The 16592-nt window shown below is 50.3% G+C and overlaps 1 protein-coding gene across 2 annotated transcripts; it reads left to right on the forward strand.

Annotated features, from left to right (window-relative positions):
• Window positions 1-245: 245 nt before the first annotated feature.
• Window positions 246-12848, forward strand: LOC139826709 (dynein axonemal heavy chain 9-like). 2 transcript variants are annotated; one of them, XM_071803112.1, is made up of 7 exons: window positions 246-449; window positions 924-1032; window positions 1714-1861; window positions 3130-3304; window positions 6261-6434; window positions 7818-8025; window positions 12660-12847. In XM_071803112.1, exons 1-7 carry the CDS (start codon window positions 339-341, stop codon window positions 12827-12829), a joined length of 1095 nt encoding a protein of 364 aa, XP_071659213.1. In that variant the 5' UTR covers window positions 246-338; the 3' UTR covers window positions 12830-12847. The 2 variants fall into 2 exon arrangements, with proteins under 2 accessions (XP_071659213.1, XP_071659214.1); XM_071803113.1 differs by lacking the exons at window positions 246-449; window positions 924-1032 and adding an exon at window positions 1067-1584 and having other exon boundaries at window positions 12660-12848.
• Window positions 12849-16592: the final 3744 nt, after the last annotated feature.

Below are 16592 nucleotides of genomic sequence, written 5' to 3' on the forward strand. Positions count from 1 at the left end.
CTGCATTGTATAACTCATGCCGCCTTTTGCCTTTGAGTAGCTACTCTACATTTTTCTTATCCCTTATGATTCTCGGTGGGAATGAAGCTCGTGCGTAGGTCTGCAATCATTTTCAGTAGTGATAACTGATAACCCTTTTTTCACTTTAAAGCAAACTAGAACCGTATTGTGATATAGTAATATTTACGTATAGGCACATAGAGTTTTGCATGTTTGAGAGGAAAGCATTAATTAGAGTAATTTTTACTGTGTTGCTGGAGAAAACCGTTAGAGCAGGTGTCAAGTTCAGTGTTCATCACCATCTTCCTGTCACCCTCCCAGGCCTGTTTTCATCAATCATGCGAGAGCTGGCCAACATCACGCATGACGGTCCCAAGTGGATGGTACTGGATGGAGATATTGATCCAATGTGGATTGAGTCTCTTAATACTGTGATGGATGATAATAAGGTAATGAATATAAGTTAAAGAAGGAGATATTCTTTGACTGCATGGCATGGTTCAGCCTAAAAATGCAGATGCTGAAATAACACCTCCTAGAATAATGCGGTTGTGTTTCTTCAGATACACCAAACAATATCACATATAGAAAATGGTGCATGAGGGGAAATAGCTCAAATCATGGTTTCATTGTAATTTCCCTTCCTGGAACTGGGCTCATGGATAATCACAGATGTCCTGATTGTAACTCCAGGCCCTTCAAAAATAGGGTGGGGTCATAATTCCACACCTTTTTCCGCCGCTCGAAGGGAGTGCTGTTCCTTTGAGTCATGGAAGACAGTTCTACTACCTGCTGGAAATCAGCTGCATTCCCTCAAGGAACTGTGCTGGCAGCAACCAAGCTTTTTAGTGCAAAGTGCTGAATGCTTTTCATTCCTGTTCCTGGGGAAGATGTCATTCTGTCTGTCTGTCTGCCCAATGCAGGTGCTGACCCTGGCGAGCAATGAGAGAATCCCTCTGAACCCAACGATGCGGTTGGTGTTTGAGATCAGCCACCTGCGCACAGCCACCCCAGCAACCGTGTCCCGAGCGGGTGAGTCCTGGCCTGAGCTCCGCACTGGGATTTGCCATGAACCCAGGAGGATCTAGTGCCATTAACCAGTCTTCTGTTGGCCAACTTGACTCCTGTTGCAAGTACCCAACCTGAGATCACAGCGGCCGTGGGTGGACAGGGCAGGTTTCTGACAGACAAACTGAGGATCCTGACCCCAAATGCACATGTGGAGCTGTCATCATCCTGGAGATTTACCCAGAGCACTCTGACTGTTGGTGGGTGATCATGGCTTCAGCGTTGCTGAGTGCTCCTGTTGTGCAAAGCCCTTTGGATGGACTTTATGAGGAGAAGGACAGTATCTGTCTCAAAGAGTTCTTGATCTTCTGAAGAAGTGCATGAAGCATGGGAGAAGGGAATGGAGGTGTCCCCTAGTTTTACACATGGGGAAATGGGGCCCAGAGCAATGAAACTGCTCAGACAAGACAATGTTCTGAATTTAGGGCAAGGTCATGAAAAGCGCCGTGGCTTCAAGGGTGAAGTTTCTTCACTGTTCATGTTTCTACTCTGCAGTGGGGCAGGAAAAGGGGGCAGGTAATGGGACGTCCCGTCATATTTGATAGGGTTTTAGTTGTGTGAAAGTACCTGGTAAACTCTGCTGGAAGAAAGGAACAGTTTCTGCTATGTCTTTACTATATGTTCTCTCTTACCCTGGGCCTAAAGGGATCCTGTACATCAACCCGTCGGATCTGGGCTGGAATCCTCCAGTGAGCAGCTGGATCGACAGGCGAGAGATCCAGTCCGAAAGAGCCAACCTGACCATTTTGTTTGATAAGTACCTGCCCATTTGCCTGGACACCCTCAGAACAAGGTACCATCTGATGAGTGATTGTGTCACCCGTGGTGAGGGCATGGGGACACCTGCCACTGTCCAGCCCAGCTGTGCTGCGCTGGGTTGTGCTGCACATGATCCTCCTTGCCCCTGGAAGCCCTGAGCATCATTGGCTTAAGCTCAGAGAACCAGCAGGGCGAGGTGGGCAAAGTGACGCTCCTGCCTGTATCGTGTTGGTCAGATCTGGTTTTCATCTGATTTTGATTTGATTTTTATTGTATTTCCTGTATCAACTCTCTATCTCTTGGAAAATGATTCCGGCAGATCCCAAAGAGAAAGCTTTTCAGCCTCCTGATGTGTCAGGCTAGACCTGAGCCCACTCCACAAGTTATTTTTCATTAAGAACTTGGGTATTTGGAAGGGTCCTAGTGCTTCTTGGCTTGATTTGGCTTTAAAGCAGTGTCCACAGGGAAGTCATGTGGTTCTTGCTTATCATCATGTGAAACCATTCTCTTTCTCATACTGTGGTGAGGACTGGCCAAAGTAGAGTCCCAGAAAACTTAAGGGAGCATCTCCCATCCTCTACTTGCTTCCTATAGTTGCACTTTCCTTTAAAAACAAAAGAAAAATCAGTGAGCATGGGAGATGTCAGCCAAAAGGGGGATGTGTCAGAAGGGTCTGGAATCAGGACTTAAACATTGTGCTAGGGAACTTCTCTCTGTGGGACCAAGTTGGTTTTGACTGTTGGTAGCAAAGTCAATCGGACGTTTCCCATTCTGTTTGCTGAACATTGTCTCAGAGCGTGAAATCCACGGGATTAGCTGCAGGCAACCCTGAGCTGAGTGTTTTGGTAGCTTGCTTAATTCAGAAATCGTAGAACCAACCTTTCAAATAGCTATAATTACTGTATGGAGGACTTCAGTGCAGCTACAATATTAGTTTGGAATTCTGTAAGTGTAGCTTAAATGAATGTAAAATGGCAAGATGAAAGGGTTTATTTTATTACTCCTCTATTTGACCGCTTTTGAACTCATCGTGCTCGCAGGAAATCATTGCCTTTAGCAAGTCTTCCATTCTGCTTCTTTCAAGAAGATCAAAGTTTTAAAATGCTTGAAACTTCTGATTATTGTTATTACTTGTATATGTGCCGGTGCCAGCGGGTCTGAGTGTGAGAATGGGTGTTCTCTTTATTGTACCTGGGAATAGGACACGTACCGCTGACAAGCAGAATGCCAGTATTCTGAAAGAGCATTTCTAGTCTTCCTGGGTTGTGATGGACGTATTGCTTTCTAATTTCCATCCCTTAGATTTAAGAAGATTATTCCCATTCCTGAACAGAGTATGGTTCAGATGTTGTGCTACCTCCTTGAATGTCTCCTGGCAGAGGAGAACACACCTCCTGACTGTCCCAAGGAGCTTTATGAACTTTACTTTGTCTTTGCTGCCGTCTGGGCCTTTGGTGGATCAATGTTTCGAGATCAGGTAAGACGGAAGATGCCTCTTCAGCATCTTTCACACAGTTTGTTTGTGTGGTTTTGTGTTGTTTTGATTTCTTCATACTTTCTGAAACGTAGTGCTATGCCAGTAATGCTGTTTTCCTGGGGCTCTCATATAGGTGATAATAAACTAGAAACACAACAATTCCTTTTACGAAAGGCCTCGTTATCCGGGGTGTAACACCACCGGAGAACAGCTGAGGGGTCAGTGGTAAAGGTGGAGGGATGTTTGCTTATGCAGATGCATTTCACTGGGGAGAAACATAAGGTTAACTTATAGAAGCCTGTGGATGTGCATAATGTGATCAAATTAAGACTGATTTATCAGATGGATGTATCAGTGGAGCAGTCTTTCAGCCTTCTGACTGCACAGGTAGACGTGCTACATAACACAAACCAGCCGGTGTTTTGTCACCAGGGCAGAGCAGAGCCGGAGGAACAACCTCCCTTGACCTGCTGGTCATACTTTTCCTAAGGCACCCCAGGTGCCATTGACTTTCGTGGCCACAGGGGCACACCTACTCTTGGGTGGTTGCATCCCCTAGTCAGAGGACGCCTTATCCTCAGATCTAAAGTGTGTAGTCCTGATGTCTGGGTCTGCCCACACTGCACTGCTGTCAAGGGCTTGGAGATCCACGTCTGATCTCCGCTGGGCTTGTGTCAAACTCTGTGTTGTCTGGACTATGCGGGAGGTCTCTCCACGAATGTAACACCAGACACCCCTCCCCAGCTCGGGTGGAGGCACTGCCGTTCTTGATGGCTGCTCAAGTGCTCCCAGGGGTCTCTTTGTGTGTTTTCATGTACCTTAACGCCAGACCTAGAGTGTCTGCTGGTCTCTTCAGATTTGCTCCATGCCAAGGATCAGATGCTTCAGGAAGTGCTGAACAACACAGCTCAAGCTCAGCTGGGTGCTCACTTGGTGCCATCACACCTTGTGACCATTGAATGACCTGTGCGAGACCAGCTTCCTTGGTCCTTGTGGAGCCTCCATTTCCCATGTGCCAGCTGGGAAATACTCAGCCTTAGTGTTGCCAGTCTAGGATGACTTAAAGAAACAAAACAAAGCACAATAAAGCCTGGGAAGCACTACTTGTCTTTGCTTCAGCAGTACAAGCGCAAGTATGCTGGTGTGCGGTGCTGTGGCAGCTGGCCGCTGTGTTCCCCGTGCCGCACAGTCAGTCTCGGGTGCATCAGGCCGGGCTCCTGCCTGCGGTAGTGGCTCTGGGTGGGCTGCAGGAGCAGCTGCAGGCACAGCGACCCTCCGGGAGGCTCCGCCGGGAGCCTGGCTGTGCGTTACTGCCCGCGGTGCTCTGTAAATGTCAGAGCTGAGAGTGCGAGGATACAGCAGTCCGAGCAATGGGGAGCCTGATGAAAAATGATCCAATATAAAATCTGTTTATTGCTTTCCACCGAAGGTGCCCTTCGCGCTGACCTTTCGCGGCCGAAATGTCAGGAGAAACAGTCTGGGAGGCTTCCCACTACTCGGTGCTTGTTGGTGGGTAGCGGGGCCCCTGTATAAAAACAGGTGATAGATTTGCCATTTCCTGGCTCTGAAATTAGCGGTAATCCATATGGGGTTTTTATTAAGGAAGTGGTTTGAATTCCACACCGTTCTGGCAATAGAGCTGGGGCTGGAGTGGCTCCATTTAACCGCGGGGTCAGGGAGGGCGGGCAGCGCGGCACAGCGCGCTTGCAGGCGGTTTGGCTGTGGGGGTAAGGGCACCCTTGTGGGAAAGCTTTTAGCAGCCACGCACGTCCCGCTCCACTGCGGGCTACTCTGCTGCCGCTGCTGAGGAGTTATAACAACAGGAGAATGGAGAATTACAGGGATTCTGCCTCTCTGAATAGCATGAGTCTGCAAAATCGTGGATACTATTAATGTGTTTTTCAAATCCACTGGTCTTTTGAGGGACTGTGGCTCAGGAGGCTTTATGGAGGACACTTGGTTCAGTTCAGCAACAAACCCAGGTTTCCTTATGGAGGCCGAGCAGCCTATGGACAATGTGTTGGTGACCCCACATTGTATGGCTATGGGGAGGAGAGACCCGCAGACACCCCAGGAACAAACTGTGCTGTTAAAACGGGCTAAATGATGCGTCCGGTATTTCACAAACATCTTTCTCACAGCAATTTTCCTCTCCTCCTCCCCTCCACCTCTCTCCAGTTCCCATTGTCCACATGGGAAGGTGTTTGGGCAGAATGGCTGGCCCAATGTCATACAGGAGACCTAGGGCAGAGGAGGGGACTAAGCACATTTTGTGAGTCCTGACCCAGCATCTAAAGCAAAACTGTCACCCCAGTTGAAAAAATTCAGATGCTCCAAAATCTCCATGTGTAGAAAGATACAATGGGGAAAAGCAAGGAAACGGGTGCTTTGAGGGGAATGTGGCAGCGCAGGATCACGGCGGGGTCAAAGGGGCAGCCCCTCGCTGCTGCTTTGGTACGCTGGTGTCTGCAGTCCTGCTTGTCTGAAACGTTGTGGCTTGAAAAGAAGCCAGAAGACAACAACTCACTCTGAATAGAGTGGTGTGATTGATGAGGAAAGGCTTTGGTATGCATGCTGTGACTGACCATGAGCACAGATGTAGACGGATGTTGTGTCCTTGTCTGTTGGAAGAAGTAGGCACCAAGAATCAATCAAGTGGTCTGTTTAGTCATAGGCACGTATTTCTCTTTTTCAAATTGATCCATCTATCTAGTCTCAGACATACCAAGAGTGATCAACACATAGGATGAATTATTTAGATGAATAAATAGGACTGATGAGCAGAAATGAAGAAAATGAAAAATTAGGCTTAATAGCAGGAAAAATGATAAGAACTTTATGCTGTGGAATGTATTTTAAGGACTAATCCCGCTCTGGTGGACTGGGATAGATAACATTCTCCATTACTAATTAATTGATCCAGATTAGTGTATTTTCTCCACTTTTTGTCTTATAGCTTGTGGACTACAGAGTGGAGTTCAGCAAGTGGTGGGTGGCAGAATTCAAGACTATCAAGTTTCCCTCTCAGGGCACAGTCTTTGACTTCTACATTGATCCAGAAACGAAGAAGTTTGAACCTTGGTCTAAACTTATTCCTCAGTTTGAATTTGATCCAGAAATGCCCTTACAGGTATGTGAACCTTGCACGTGTTTTGTCTGGGAAGAGCACATGCATTTTAGTGACTGTATGCAGGCATTTCAATTGAAGTCTCATTCGAGGTCAAGCACTTCATAATAAGAATGGCATTCCGTCCTGGTTTTGTTAAAAACAAGTTTCTCTTTTAGTGAATTTGCCTGTCAGGTAAAACCTTCATATCAGCTGCGTTTTCCTGGAGAACCAGATCCATGTTTTGGTAAACATAGCAATGGAATGTGAGGTTATTGATAAGGACAGATTCGCATCTCGCGAGAGGGGCAATGAGAAACAGGTGACCAAGAAACTGACAAACAGAGTATAACATCCCATTCACGTGAATACTTCATATAAAAGTGGGAGATCGCGAGGATCTCGTCCATTTTGCTTATGGCCGAGATTAGGAGAGGACCTTGCTGGTCGTCCCTGCGAACTGAGGCCTCATGACAGACTGAATCCAGCTCCGGTTGGCTGCACAGTCCAGTCCAGGACTTCAGGTGCCAGCTCTGCAGTTGCTGGGGCTTTCAAGATTGGTTTTGTATATTTTGTATTATTTTCTCTATTCTTATTAGTAGCATTAGTAAAACATTTTTAATTTTTCCAATTCTCTTCTATCTATCCTTCTTTCCCTCCCAATCACCTGTCCTGAGTGGGAATGGGGGAGAGAGAGGGGCTGAAGGTGGGGGAGAGGGGGCTAACAACACATCTGCCATGGTTGTATTGTCACCCCACAATCAAAACCCTTGACACATTCTTTATGAAGTACAACTCAATTACCCATCTTTCTTTACTGTACTTTGACTGTGAAGACTCATCCTCCATCCATCTTCCAGAGCTGAGTGATGTACATGAGGCGCAGGCTCAGAGACACCTATGAGCCAGGGCTGGTGTGCCCAGGGTGCGGGATGGAGGTGCGTTTGGCCTGCAGAGAGAAGCAGGATGTGGGACAACGTAGTGACAAAGTCCCTGAGACACCATCTCGTCATTCTGCGTGGCTGAAAATAGGGTTGTTTATATGATTTGGACGAAAAATGAGAGTTGCTGCAGGTAGTGAATTGCGTTTGCCAGCTATGCCTTTCTTTCCTTTTAGAGGTGCCACAGTGAGCAGATGACTTGTAAAAGTTGTTACCATTTTAGCAAAATGTGTGTTTGCGGGGAGATCCAGATGTTGCTCTCAGCATCCCGCTGTCATTGTTTCGTCTGTACAGATAGTTTGACTTGAATGGTTGGTAGCAGTGTATTGTTCCCTTCCTAGCGCCATCTAGAAACTCAGGTCACCGCACTCATTCCTGGCTCTCCCAGTTTGATGTCTCCTCAGAACATGGCAGTGGGGTGGTGCCACAGATGGGTACACTTACCTGCTCGTTTTGCCCCTCTCAGGCTTGCCTGGTGCCCACCACCGAGACGGTCCGTGTGCGGTACTTCATGGACAGGCTCCTGGAGCGCCGGCGCCCCGTGATGCTGGTGGGCAACGCCGGCACGGGGAAGTCTGTGCTGGTGGGGGACAAGCTCTGCTCACTGGATACAGATGCCTATGTGGTGAAGAAGGTCCCGTTTAACTACTACACCACCTCTGCCATGCTGCAAGGTAAGACAATGGCTGAGATGTGGGACTTCTGCCTGGCAGGTCACCAAATTCCTGGGGTGTCCGTCGGGGTTTGGAGCTGGGTGTGCACTGTGGGCACTGCACTGGCACCCACTGACTCTTAAATCCCACTGTGAAACTCACTGGTCCGCAGACTCCTGGTTTTATGGAAAATGGCATTTCCCAACATGAGGGATTGAATTCTGAACACCACGACTCTGGTTCAGGGCTGTGCAAAGCACACACTTAAATCTGCTGCTGTTCTCTACAGCACACAGCTCGTACTTGACTTGAGGTGTGTCTTTAATACGCTTGAATTTAAGCCCGTGCTGAATAGAATGGGTTGCTTGGCTGGGATCTAAGCTGTCCTCAGAGTGCAATGATGGGAATTGCATCCCAGTTGTCAGTGAGGACAGTGCTAATGGGGATGTGCAGGTGCTGCTGGTTCCTGGGCTGTCCCCCGCATCCTGATGCAGCCCCGTGTGCTCCCACGGAGCGGGTGCCACATCCCACCGCCCCAGGGGACACGGCTGCTGACCCTGGGAGGCTCTGACCTGGGGAAGCCCATGAGAATATCTTTGATGAGGATTTTGGCACATCAGTGAAAGATGAAGTTTGAGACCAGGATAAGGTCAGTTCTGCTGTGTAGTCTTTTCACAGATGAAGAGAAAGAGGGAATTGTTGAAAAGTGACTCATTTTGGAATGGTATTTTCACTTTCAGTTGACCTAAAGAGAGAGGATAATTTTCTACATGTATTTATTAATCAGGAATGAAACAACCTTGCTTGTTTTGAGTTGAACAACAGCTGTGGGTCACTGTAAACCAAAATAACTTCCTTTATGGAGTTTGGTCTGACCCAAGTGTCCTGAAATCCCTTTACTCCCTCTACAGGACCAGCACCAGTGAGACCAAGGTTTTAACCTTCACCATGTGGGTTTTTCCTGGCCAGGTGGCCCTGGGGCGAACACGCTCACGGCCATGAGCATCACAGCCCCTGTCTGTGCTCTGCTGGGCTCCCGACACTGCAGATGTTTTAAGGAAGGTGTCAGAGTTTAAAGTTGCCCTGTGGGACTGATCCACTCGCAGAGGTGACAGCACAGGCTCAGCCCACGCTGTGTCACCTGGGGCTGTGTCGTGGAGTCACGGCAGCTTTCTGGGGCAGGTCTGAAGGGTTTTGGGTCTTGCTAGTGTGTGATGGCTGCAGTCTCCCTCCTCCCTCCCAGGTGCCCCTTTGCTTTTTTCCCTGTGTTGGGGTCTCTGCAAAATGCCCTTGAGCTGCTAAATGGGCTGAGCTGTCTGGCAGTCTGTCTGTCTGTCTGTCTGTCTGTCTGTCTGTCTCTCTGTCCAGCTGCCTGGGTGGGGGACAAAGATGCTGAGGGACCTAGAGATTCTTTCTTATGGGGAGAGACTGAGAGCTCTGGGGCTGTTGAGCTGGAGAAGAGAAGCTGAGAGGGATCTGATCAATGGGATCAATATGTCAGGGTGGCTGTCAGAGGATGGACCAGACTCTGTTCAGTGGTGCCCAACGCCAGGGTGAGGGGCAGCGGGCACAGACTGAAACACAGGAGGCTCCATCTGAACATGAGCAGAAACTTGTTTGCTGGGAGGTGCCAGAGCCTGGCCCAGGCTGCCCAGAGCGGGTGTGGAGTCTCCTTCTGTGAGACATTGAAACCCGCCTGGACCCACCTGTGTGATCTGCTCTGTGACCCTGCGTGAGCAGGGCTTGGACTGGGGGATCTGCAGAGGTCCCTTCAGCCCAACCAGCCTGGGATCCTGTGATTCTGTGAATGTGCAGCCGTTTGTCTCCAGCTGGATGGGCGAGTGTGTGCAGGTGTTATTTGTACAGGCAGACCTGGCACCGTGTCCCTGGTCATGAGCTGTGGGCTGAGTCAGTGATTTTCTTCCCCTGCACAGAGGAGCAAGTTGTCTTGTGTGTGGATGAAGATGTGGTGGTGAGATTTGCATTGAGAAGCATGATTTATACTGCTTGGCCTGGATCCCTGCTGCTCATTTTTTAGAGTTAATTTGTCCCTTTTTGTGTAGTTTGTCACTTGGCTGCTTTATTCTTTTCCCCAGCAGGCACATCTTTAAATTTGTAAAACATGGGCACAAAGTAATTTTGGATTTTTTCTTACTTAAAAAAGATCCTAACCTGAGTTCCAGTAGTTCCTTAGACAAGGTGCCTGTTGCTGCAGAGATGTATAAGATGCAGCCCTTAGGGGAAGCAGAGTTGTTGTTCAACCCATCCCTGCATCCTGTGGCTTCCAGAAGCGCCATGTGCACAGGGGTTAAAAGGAGCCCAACACTCTCTCTGCCTGAACCTGGGGCCAGTTTGGGGATTTTCTGTAGTTTATTGTGACTAAATACCACATTCTGTGGCATTTGCCCTGGGCCTCGCTCTGCTTCGTGCCCTCTTGGGCCTCTGCCCCTCCATCAGATGTAGCCCTGACTTCTGTCATTCAGAGAAATTGCAATAAATCTTGTGGTTTTTTTTGTTTGGGTTCTTTTTTTCCCTCTCCCTTGCTCACCAACCAGAAGGTACGAGGTGTCCAGACTGTTTCTTTGAGGTGCTGGTTTGAGTATGTGTCAGGATCTCACACAGACACACCGCCCCTTATTATTATTGTGAGATACGGCTTTGAATTAAAATACCACTTCCACGAACATGTCACTTGATCCCCAGTAATTGTATTTCAGTGTGATGAATCTCTTGCGTACTTGTTTAACCTCAAAAAGGGCTGATTTTATATGTTAATTAGGGACTAATTAAATTTAAATTAAATGCTTATTTGAAACACTTAATTTAACTTGCTACCAGAAATTTCAAATATTGTGGTTTTATTGAACGGGGAGAGAGGCTCCGCTGAGGAAAGATTCATCATTTTTCGTAGCACAATCCATTCCTTTGTGCAGCAACTGTCTGTGACAAGAAATCAGCTGCGTTTTGAGTGGTGAGCAAGGCAAGCTGTCTGCAGTGCACCCGAGCAGGAAAAACCCAGCGTTTTGAAAGGTCTGTGATCTGAAACAAACCAACGGAATATAAATCTTCCTTAACAACTTTTGCACGTGATAATAAATGGCTTAAAAAAACTCCCAGTCCCGTTTACATTTGCCAGTCTTCCCTAATTACAAAGAATTGCTACTTACCGTGTGCTGCTTTATAGCACCTTATAGGTCTGTTGCCAACCCAAAACTGCTAATGAAACAAATTCTTCGAGTAAGCACAGGGCAGAAAACCCACCCGGGGTCTGGGCAGAGGAGCGTTGCTTCCGTTTGCTTTTCCACTTACTGAGACAGTAAAGGTTGCCTGGGCTGCAATCAGAGGAATCAATAACCTATAGAACATGATGTGCAGCGACGTGGGGTGATTTTTATTAAATATCAGCCCAGGATTATAAATATTCCCCACGTTTTATGAGCTAGAGCAACATATGACCCCAGCCTTCTGCTAAAACAAATTAAAGTCTTCCAAGGCTTTGAAATGCGAAACTGTTCTCTCCGTGCTTTCCTTTGCGTGTGCGTGACCCTACTTGAAACTAGGTGGTAATTTGACAGCTCGTGTTGGAATTAAGTCTTGTCACATTATCTGGAGGGTTGGGTAACGCTGGTGAGAAGATCAGGGAACTTATGATTATTTGATGCATTTAAATAAAAGTGTCATGTTGGTTGTTCTGAAGATGTCCAGGAATTTGGCCCTGAGATCGCCTATTTTTGTCTAACAGGGTAAAAGATGCATATATTCACAAAACCAGCAGCTTTGCTCGTGGGCTTCTGTGCCCACAGCATCCATCTCCCTTTCTCCATCGCAGCGCCCAGTGCCTGCTGCCCTGGCCACGCTGCAGTTGCCGCATCGCCGGGGCAGGCAGCAGGGGACGCTCACTGCTCTGGCACAGCCACCTCTGCAAGCAAGATTTCGTTTAAAAAATTATGCAGAAGAGATTCAAAAGGCTTTATCTTGCATGAAAAGCTCTTGTTTGCTCTGAGGTAGACATGTTTTGTAGCAGACGAAGTTTGTTGTATTTTTGTTTGGAAGGAAGAGTTGAGAGCTTTCTGATTTAAGTCAAACCAAAGTGCTGACCAAGGGTCCCTGCAGGGCTCCCAGCTGCACTGTAGAATCATAGAATCAGTTTGGTTGGAAGAGACCTTCAGGATCATCGAGTCCAACCGTAACCCAGCTCTAGCACTCTAGTCCCTGAGAACCTCATCTCCACGTCTGTCCAACCCTCCAGGGCTGGTGACTCCAGCACTGCCCTGGGCAGCCTGTTCCAATGCCCCACAGCCCTTTGGGGAAGAAGTTGTTCCCCAGATCCAGCCTCAGCCTCCCCTGGTGCAAATTGAGACCATTTCCTCTGCTCCTGGCGCTTGTTCCTGGGGAGCAGAGCCCGACCCCCCTGGCTCCAAGCTCCTTTCAGGCAGTTCAGAGATCAGAAGGTCTCCCCTCAGCTCCTGTTCTCCAGCTGAACCCCCAGGCCCCTCAGCTGCTCCTCATACAGCTGCAGCTGGGGGACATCTCAGCTCCTTGAGGGGCCGCTGTAGCTACACACAGCACAGCATTGAGCTGGGCTGAGAAATCATTTTTATTTTGCAGCAGTTGCTCTCCCAGTAGATGAGCTTTGCACCTCTGCCTCCCTACAGGTATGCTTGAGAAACCTCTGGAGAAAAAGGCTGGTAGGAATTATGGCCCTCCAGGTACCAAGAAGCTCGTGTACTTCATTGATGATCTCAACATGCCCGAGGTGGACGCTTACGGGACAGTGCAGCCCCATACGCTGATCCGGCAGCACCTGGACTACGGCCACTGGTAGGAGCCTGCTTGGGCTTGGTTGTCGGAGACCTTTTTGTTCAGCTCCAGTGCTGGGGAGTGGGTTTGAGAGAATCTCAAAGCGTGGGTCCCTCTTCCCATTGCATACTGCTGGGCTAGAGCTGGTTGGGAGGCTCTGGGTGAACTGAGAGTTGAGCACCCTCAGGGCTTCCCCTGTCCCCAGCAAACAAATTCACTTAGAATCACAAAACGTCCTGAGCTGGAAGGGACCCGCAAGGATCATCGAGTCCAGCTCCTGTCCCTGCACAGGACAACCCCACAGTTCACACCGTGTGTCCGAGGACGTTGTCCATCGCTTCTTTAATACCGCTTGATTGCTTACTCATAGCTGGGTTGAGAGGAGCTTTGCTCTGCTCTTGCTGTGGCTTGTGACTGTGGTCCCAGTGCAAAGCCTGCGAGGGGAGCGCGATGCTCGGCCTTGCTGCCCCGCGACGCTGAGAGCAGAGGCGGCTGTGGATTTGGCCTCAGCTGGGGTGAACCCCCCTGCTGTGAGCACCTAACATTGTCTTCTGTCAGGCAGCAGCAAACAACCATTATCTAGGCAGAGGTGATTTGAAGGAAAAGCAGTGACTGTTTCGGAAGGAGATTGGTGTGTTTTACACTTTAGCCAGCAGCTCTGTGTGGGACATGAATATTTGCATCTCTCCACAGGGAATACAGGGCAGGGACGCATTGCAATTTCCACTCTCCTCAGCTGTGTGCATGCCTGAGCTCTGCCAAAAGCTTCCGAGGAACAGAGACAGTGGAGCGGAGGCAGAAATCTTGGGCTGTGGGTGTCAGGGAAGTCAGGCAGATAGAGGGTGAGGGAGCTGCGAGGGAGCGTTGGAGGCACAAGGGGCTGCAGCGAGGAGTAGGGGGATGCAGTGAGGCGCAGAGGGATGCAACGAGGTGTGGGGGATGGAGTGAGGCATGGGGGATGCAGCGAGGTGCGGTGGGATGCAGCAACGTACAGGGGATGCAGCGAGGTGCGGGGGGATGCAGCAACGTACAGGGGATGCAGCGAGGTGCGGGCGGATGCAGCAACGTACAGGGGATGCAGCGAGGTGCGGGGGGATGCAGCAACGTACAGGGGATGCAGCGAGGTGCGGGGGGATGCAGCAACGTACAGGGGATGCAGCAACGTACAGGGGATGCAGCGAGGTGCGGGGGGATGCAGCAACGTACAGGGGATGCAGCGAGGTGCGGGGGGATGCAGCAACGTACAGGGGATGCAGCGAGGTGCGGGCGGATGCAGCAACGTACAGGGGATGCAGCGAGGTGCGGGCGGATGCAGCAACGTACAGGGGATGCAGCGAGGTGCGGGGGGATGCAGCAACGTACAGGGGATGCAGCGAGGTGCGGGGGGATGCAGCAACGTACAGGGGATGCAGCAACGTACAGGGGATGCAGCGAGGTGCGGGGGGATGCAGCAACGTACAGGGGATGCAGCGAGGTGCGGGGGGATGCAGCAACGTACAGGGGATGCAGCGAGGTGCGGGCGGATGCAGCAACGTACAGGGGATGCAGCGAGGTGCGGGGGGATGCAGCAACGTACAGGGGATGCAGCGAGGTGCGGGGGGATGCAGCAACGTACAGGGGATGCAGCAACGTACAGGGGATGCAGCGAGGTGCGGGGGGATGCAGCAACGTACAGGGGATGCAGCGAGGTGCGGGGGGATGCAGCAACGTACAGGGGATGCAGCGAGGTGCGGGCGGATGCAGCAACGTACAGGGGATGCAGCGAGGTGCGGGCGGATGCAGCAACGTACAGGGGATGCAGCGAGGTGCGGGCGGATGCAGCAACGTACAGGGGATGCAGCGAGGTGCGGGCGGATGCAGCAACGTACAGGGGATGCAGCGAGGTGCGGGCGGATGCAGCAACGTACAGGGGATGCAGCGAGGTGCGGGCGGATGCAGCAACGTACAGGGGATGCAGCGAGGTGCGGGCGGATGCAGCAACGTACAGGGGATGCAGCGAGGTGCGGGCGGATGCAGCAACGTACAGGGGATGCAGCGAGGTGCGGGCGGATGCAGCAACGTACAGGGGATGCAGCGAGGTGCGGGCGGATGCAGCAACGTACAGGGGATGCAGCGAGGTGCGGGCGGATGCAGCAACGTACAGGGGATGCAGCGAGGTGCGGGCGGATGCAGCAACGTACAGGGGATGCAGCGAGGTGCGGGCGGATGCAGCAACGTACAGGGGATGCAGCGAGGTGCGGGCGGATGCAGCAACGTACAGGGGATGCAGCAACGTACAGGGGATGCAGCGAGGTGCGGGCGGATGCAGCAACGTACAGGGGATGCAGCGAGGTGCGGGCGGATGCAGCATGCCATGGGTCCCCTCCCAGACACATCGAGGCCTTCTGCCCATGTGCTCAGCAGTGCCCACTGGGCACTGTATTGCATGCAGGAAGTTATCATCTCACCAATATAATAGGCTCAGGTAGGATCTCTCAGCAAAGCATATTTTATTAACGATTTTGCAAGGTCGGGTGTTCCACCTAAAGGTAGGCACACAAAACAGGGCAAAAAGCCACTGCTTATATCCACCCCTAATCCCAACTGCAAATTCCCTCCCCAGTTCCCCGTTGGTTGGGTACGGCAGGGTTTACAGACTACCTGACACTTCCTAGCTGCCCAGGCTCAGTTTACCTGTCTCACGACTCCATTCTAATAACCCTTCCCATTATTTCTTTATTTTCATTGAAGGTGTGTTTTCTTGACTGTCTGAATTTTAACCACTGGAATGGTTTTCAATTCCTCCACACCCGCTCTGGGCAGCCTGGGCCAGGCTCTGGCACCTCCCAGCAAACAAGTTTCTGCTCATGTTCAGATGGAGCCTCCTGTGTTTCAGTCTGTGCCCGTTGCCCCTCACCCTGGTGCTGGGCACCACTGAACAGAGTCTGGTCCATCCTCTGACAGCCACCCTGAGATATTGATCCCATTGATCAGATCCCTCTCAGCTTCTCTTCTCCAGCTCAACAGCCCCAGCTCTCTCAGTTTCTTGTCACAAGAAAGGTGCTCCAGATCCCTTAGCATCTTTGTAGCCACCGCTGGACTCTCTCCAGTAATTCCTTGTCCTTCTTAAACCAGGGAGCCCAGGACTCCCTGTCCTCCCCCGGCAGCAGCAGCCTGCTGACCCTTGTCATGTCCCACCTGGCGCTATGGTTGGGGGAAGTGTGACTGAGATTTGTCAGTCCCCTGGGTTGGAAAAAAGTACATACAATCCTGAAGGTCCACAAACAAAAGACCTTTATTTTTTGTAGCTTGGTCCAATTGGCAAATGACTCAGTGGCAGAAGGATTTATGTTACTTAAGCTCAATCGATAAACAGTTTAGCAGCGAAAAGATTCACATGAAAGAGTTTTGTGGCACAAGTGGGGCTCTAAACCTTATGTTACTGTATTACTCACAAAAAGGAAGGCAAAGAAATAGGAATATAGGAAGGAAAGAGAGAGGAAGAAAAGAAGGGGAAAGGAAGGGGGAAGGAAATGGGAAGGGAAGGAAAAGGAAAGGGAAAGGAAAGGTCTCACCACCCTTAGGGCTCCATGGTGTGTTTGAGGGGTTTGTAGTCTCAGGTCCAGTTCCTATGCAGGAATGCTTGGGTCTGTAGTCAGGGTTCAGCACCCTGTGGTGTGTGGTTCGGTTCCCGTGGTCAGCCCGGTGGGTGGAAGGGTCCCCAGGGTGGCACCCTGCCTGTGCTGGCACAGGTTTTATAGGGTTTATAGCCCTCGGGATCACCTGGGCTTTTGTGCAGGCATCACTGG

Source organism: Patagioenas fasciata, unplaced genomic scaffold (genome assembly GCF_037038585.1).
Source record: "Patagioenas fasciata isolate bPatFas1 unplaced genomic scaffold, bPatFas1.hap1 Unplaced_1, whole genome shotgun sequence".
NCBI lineage: Eukaryota > Metazoa > Chordata > Aves > Columbiformes > Columbidae > Patagioenas > Patagioenas fasciata.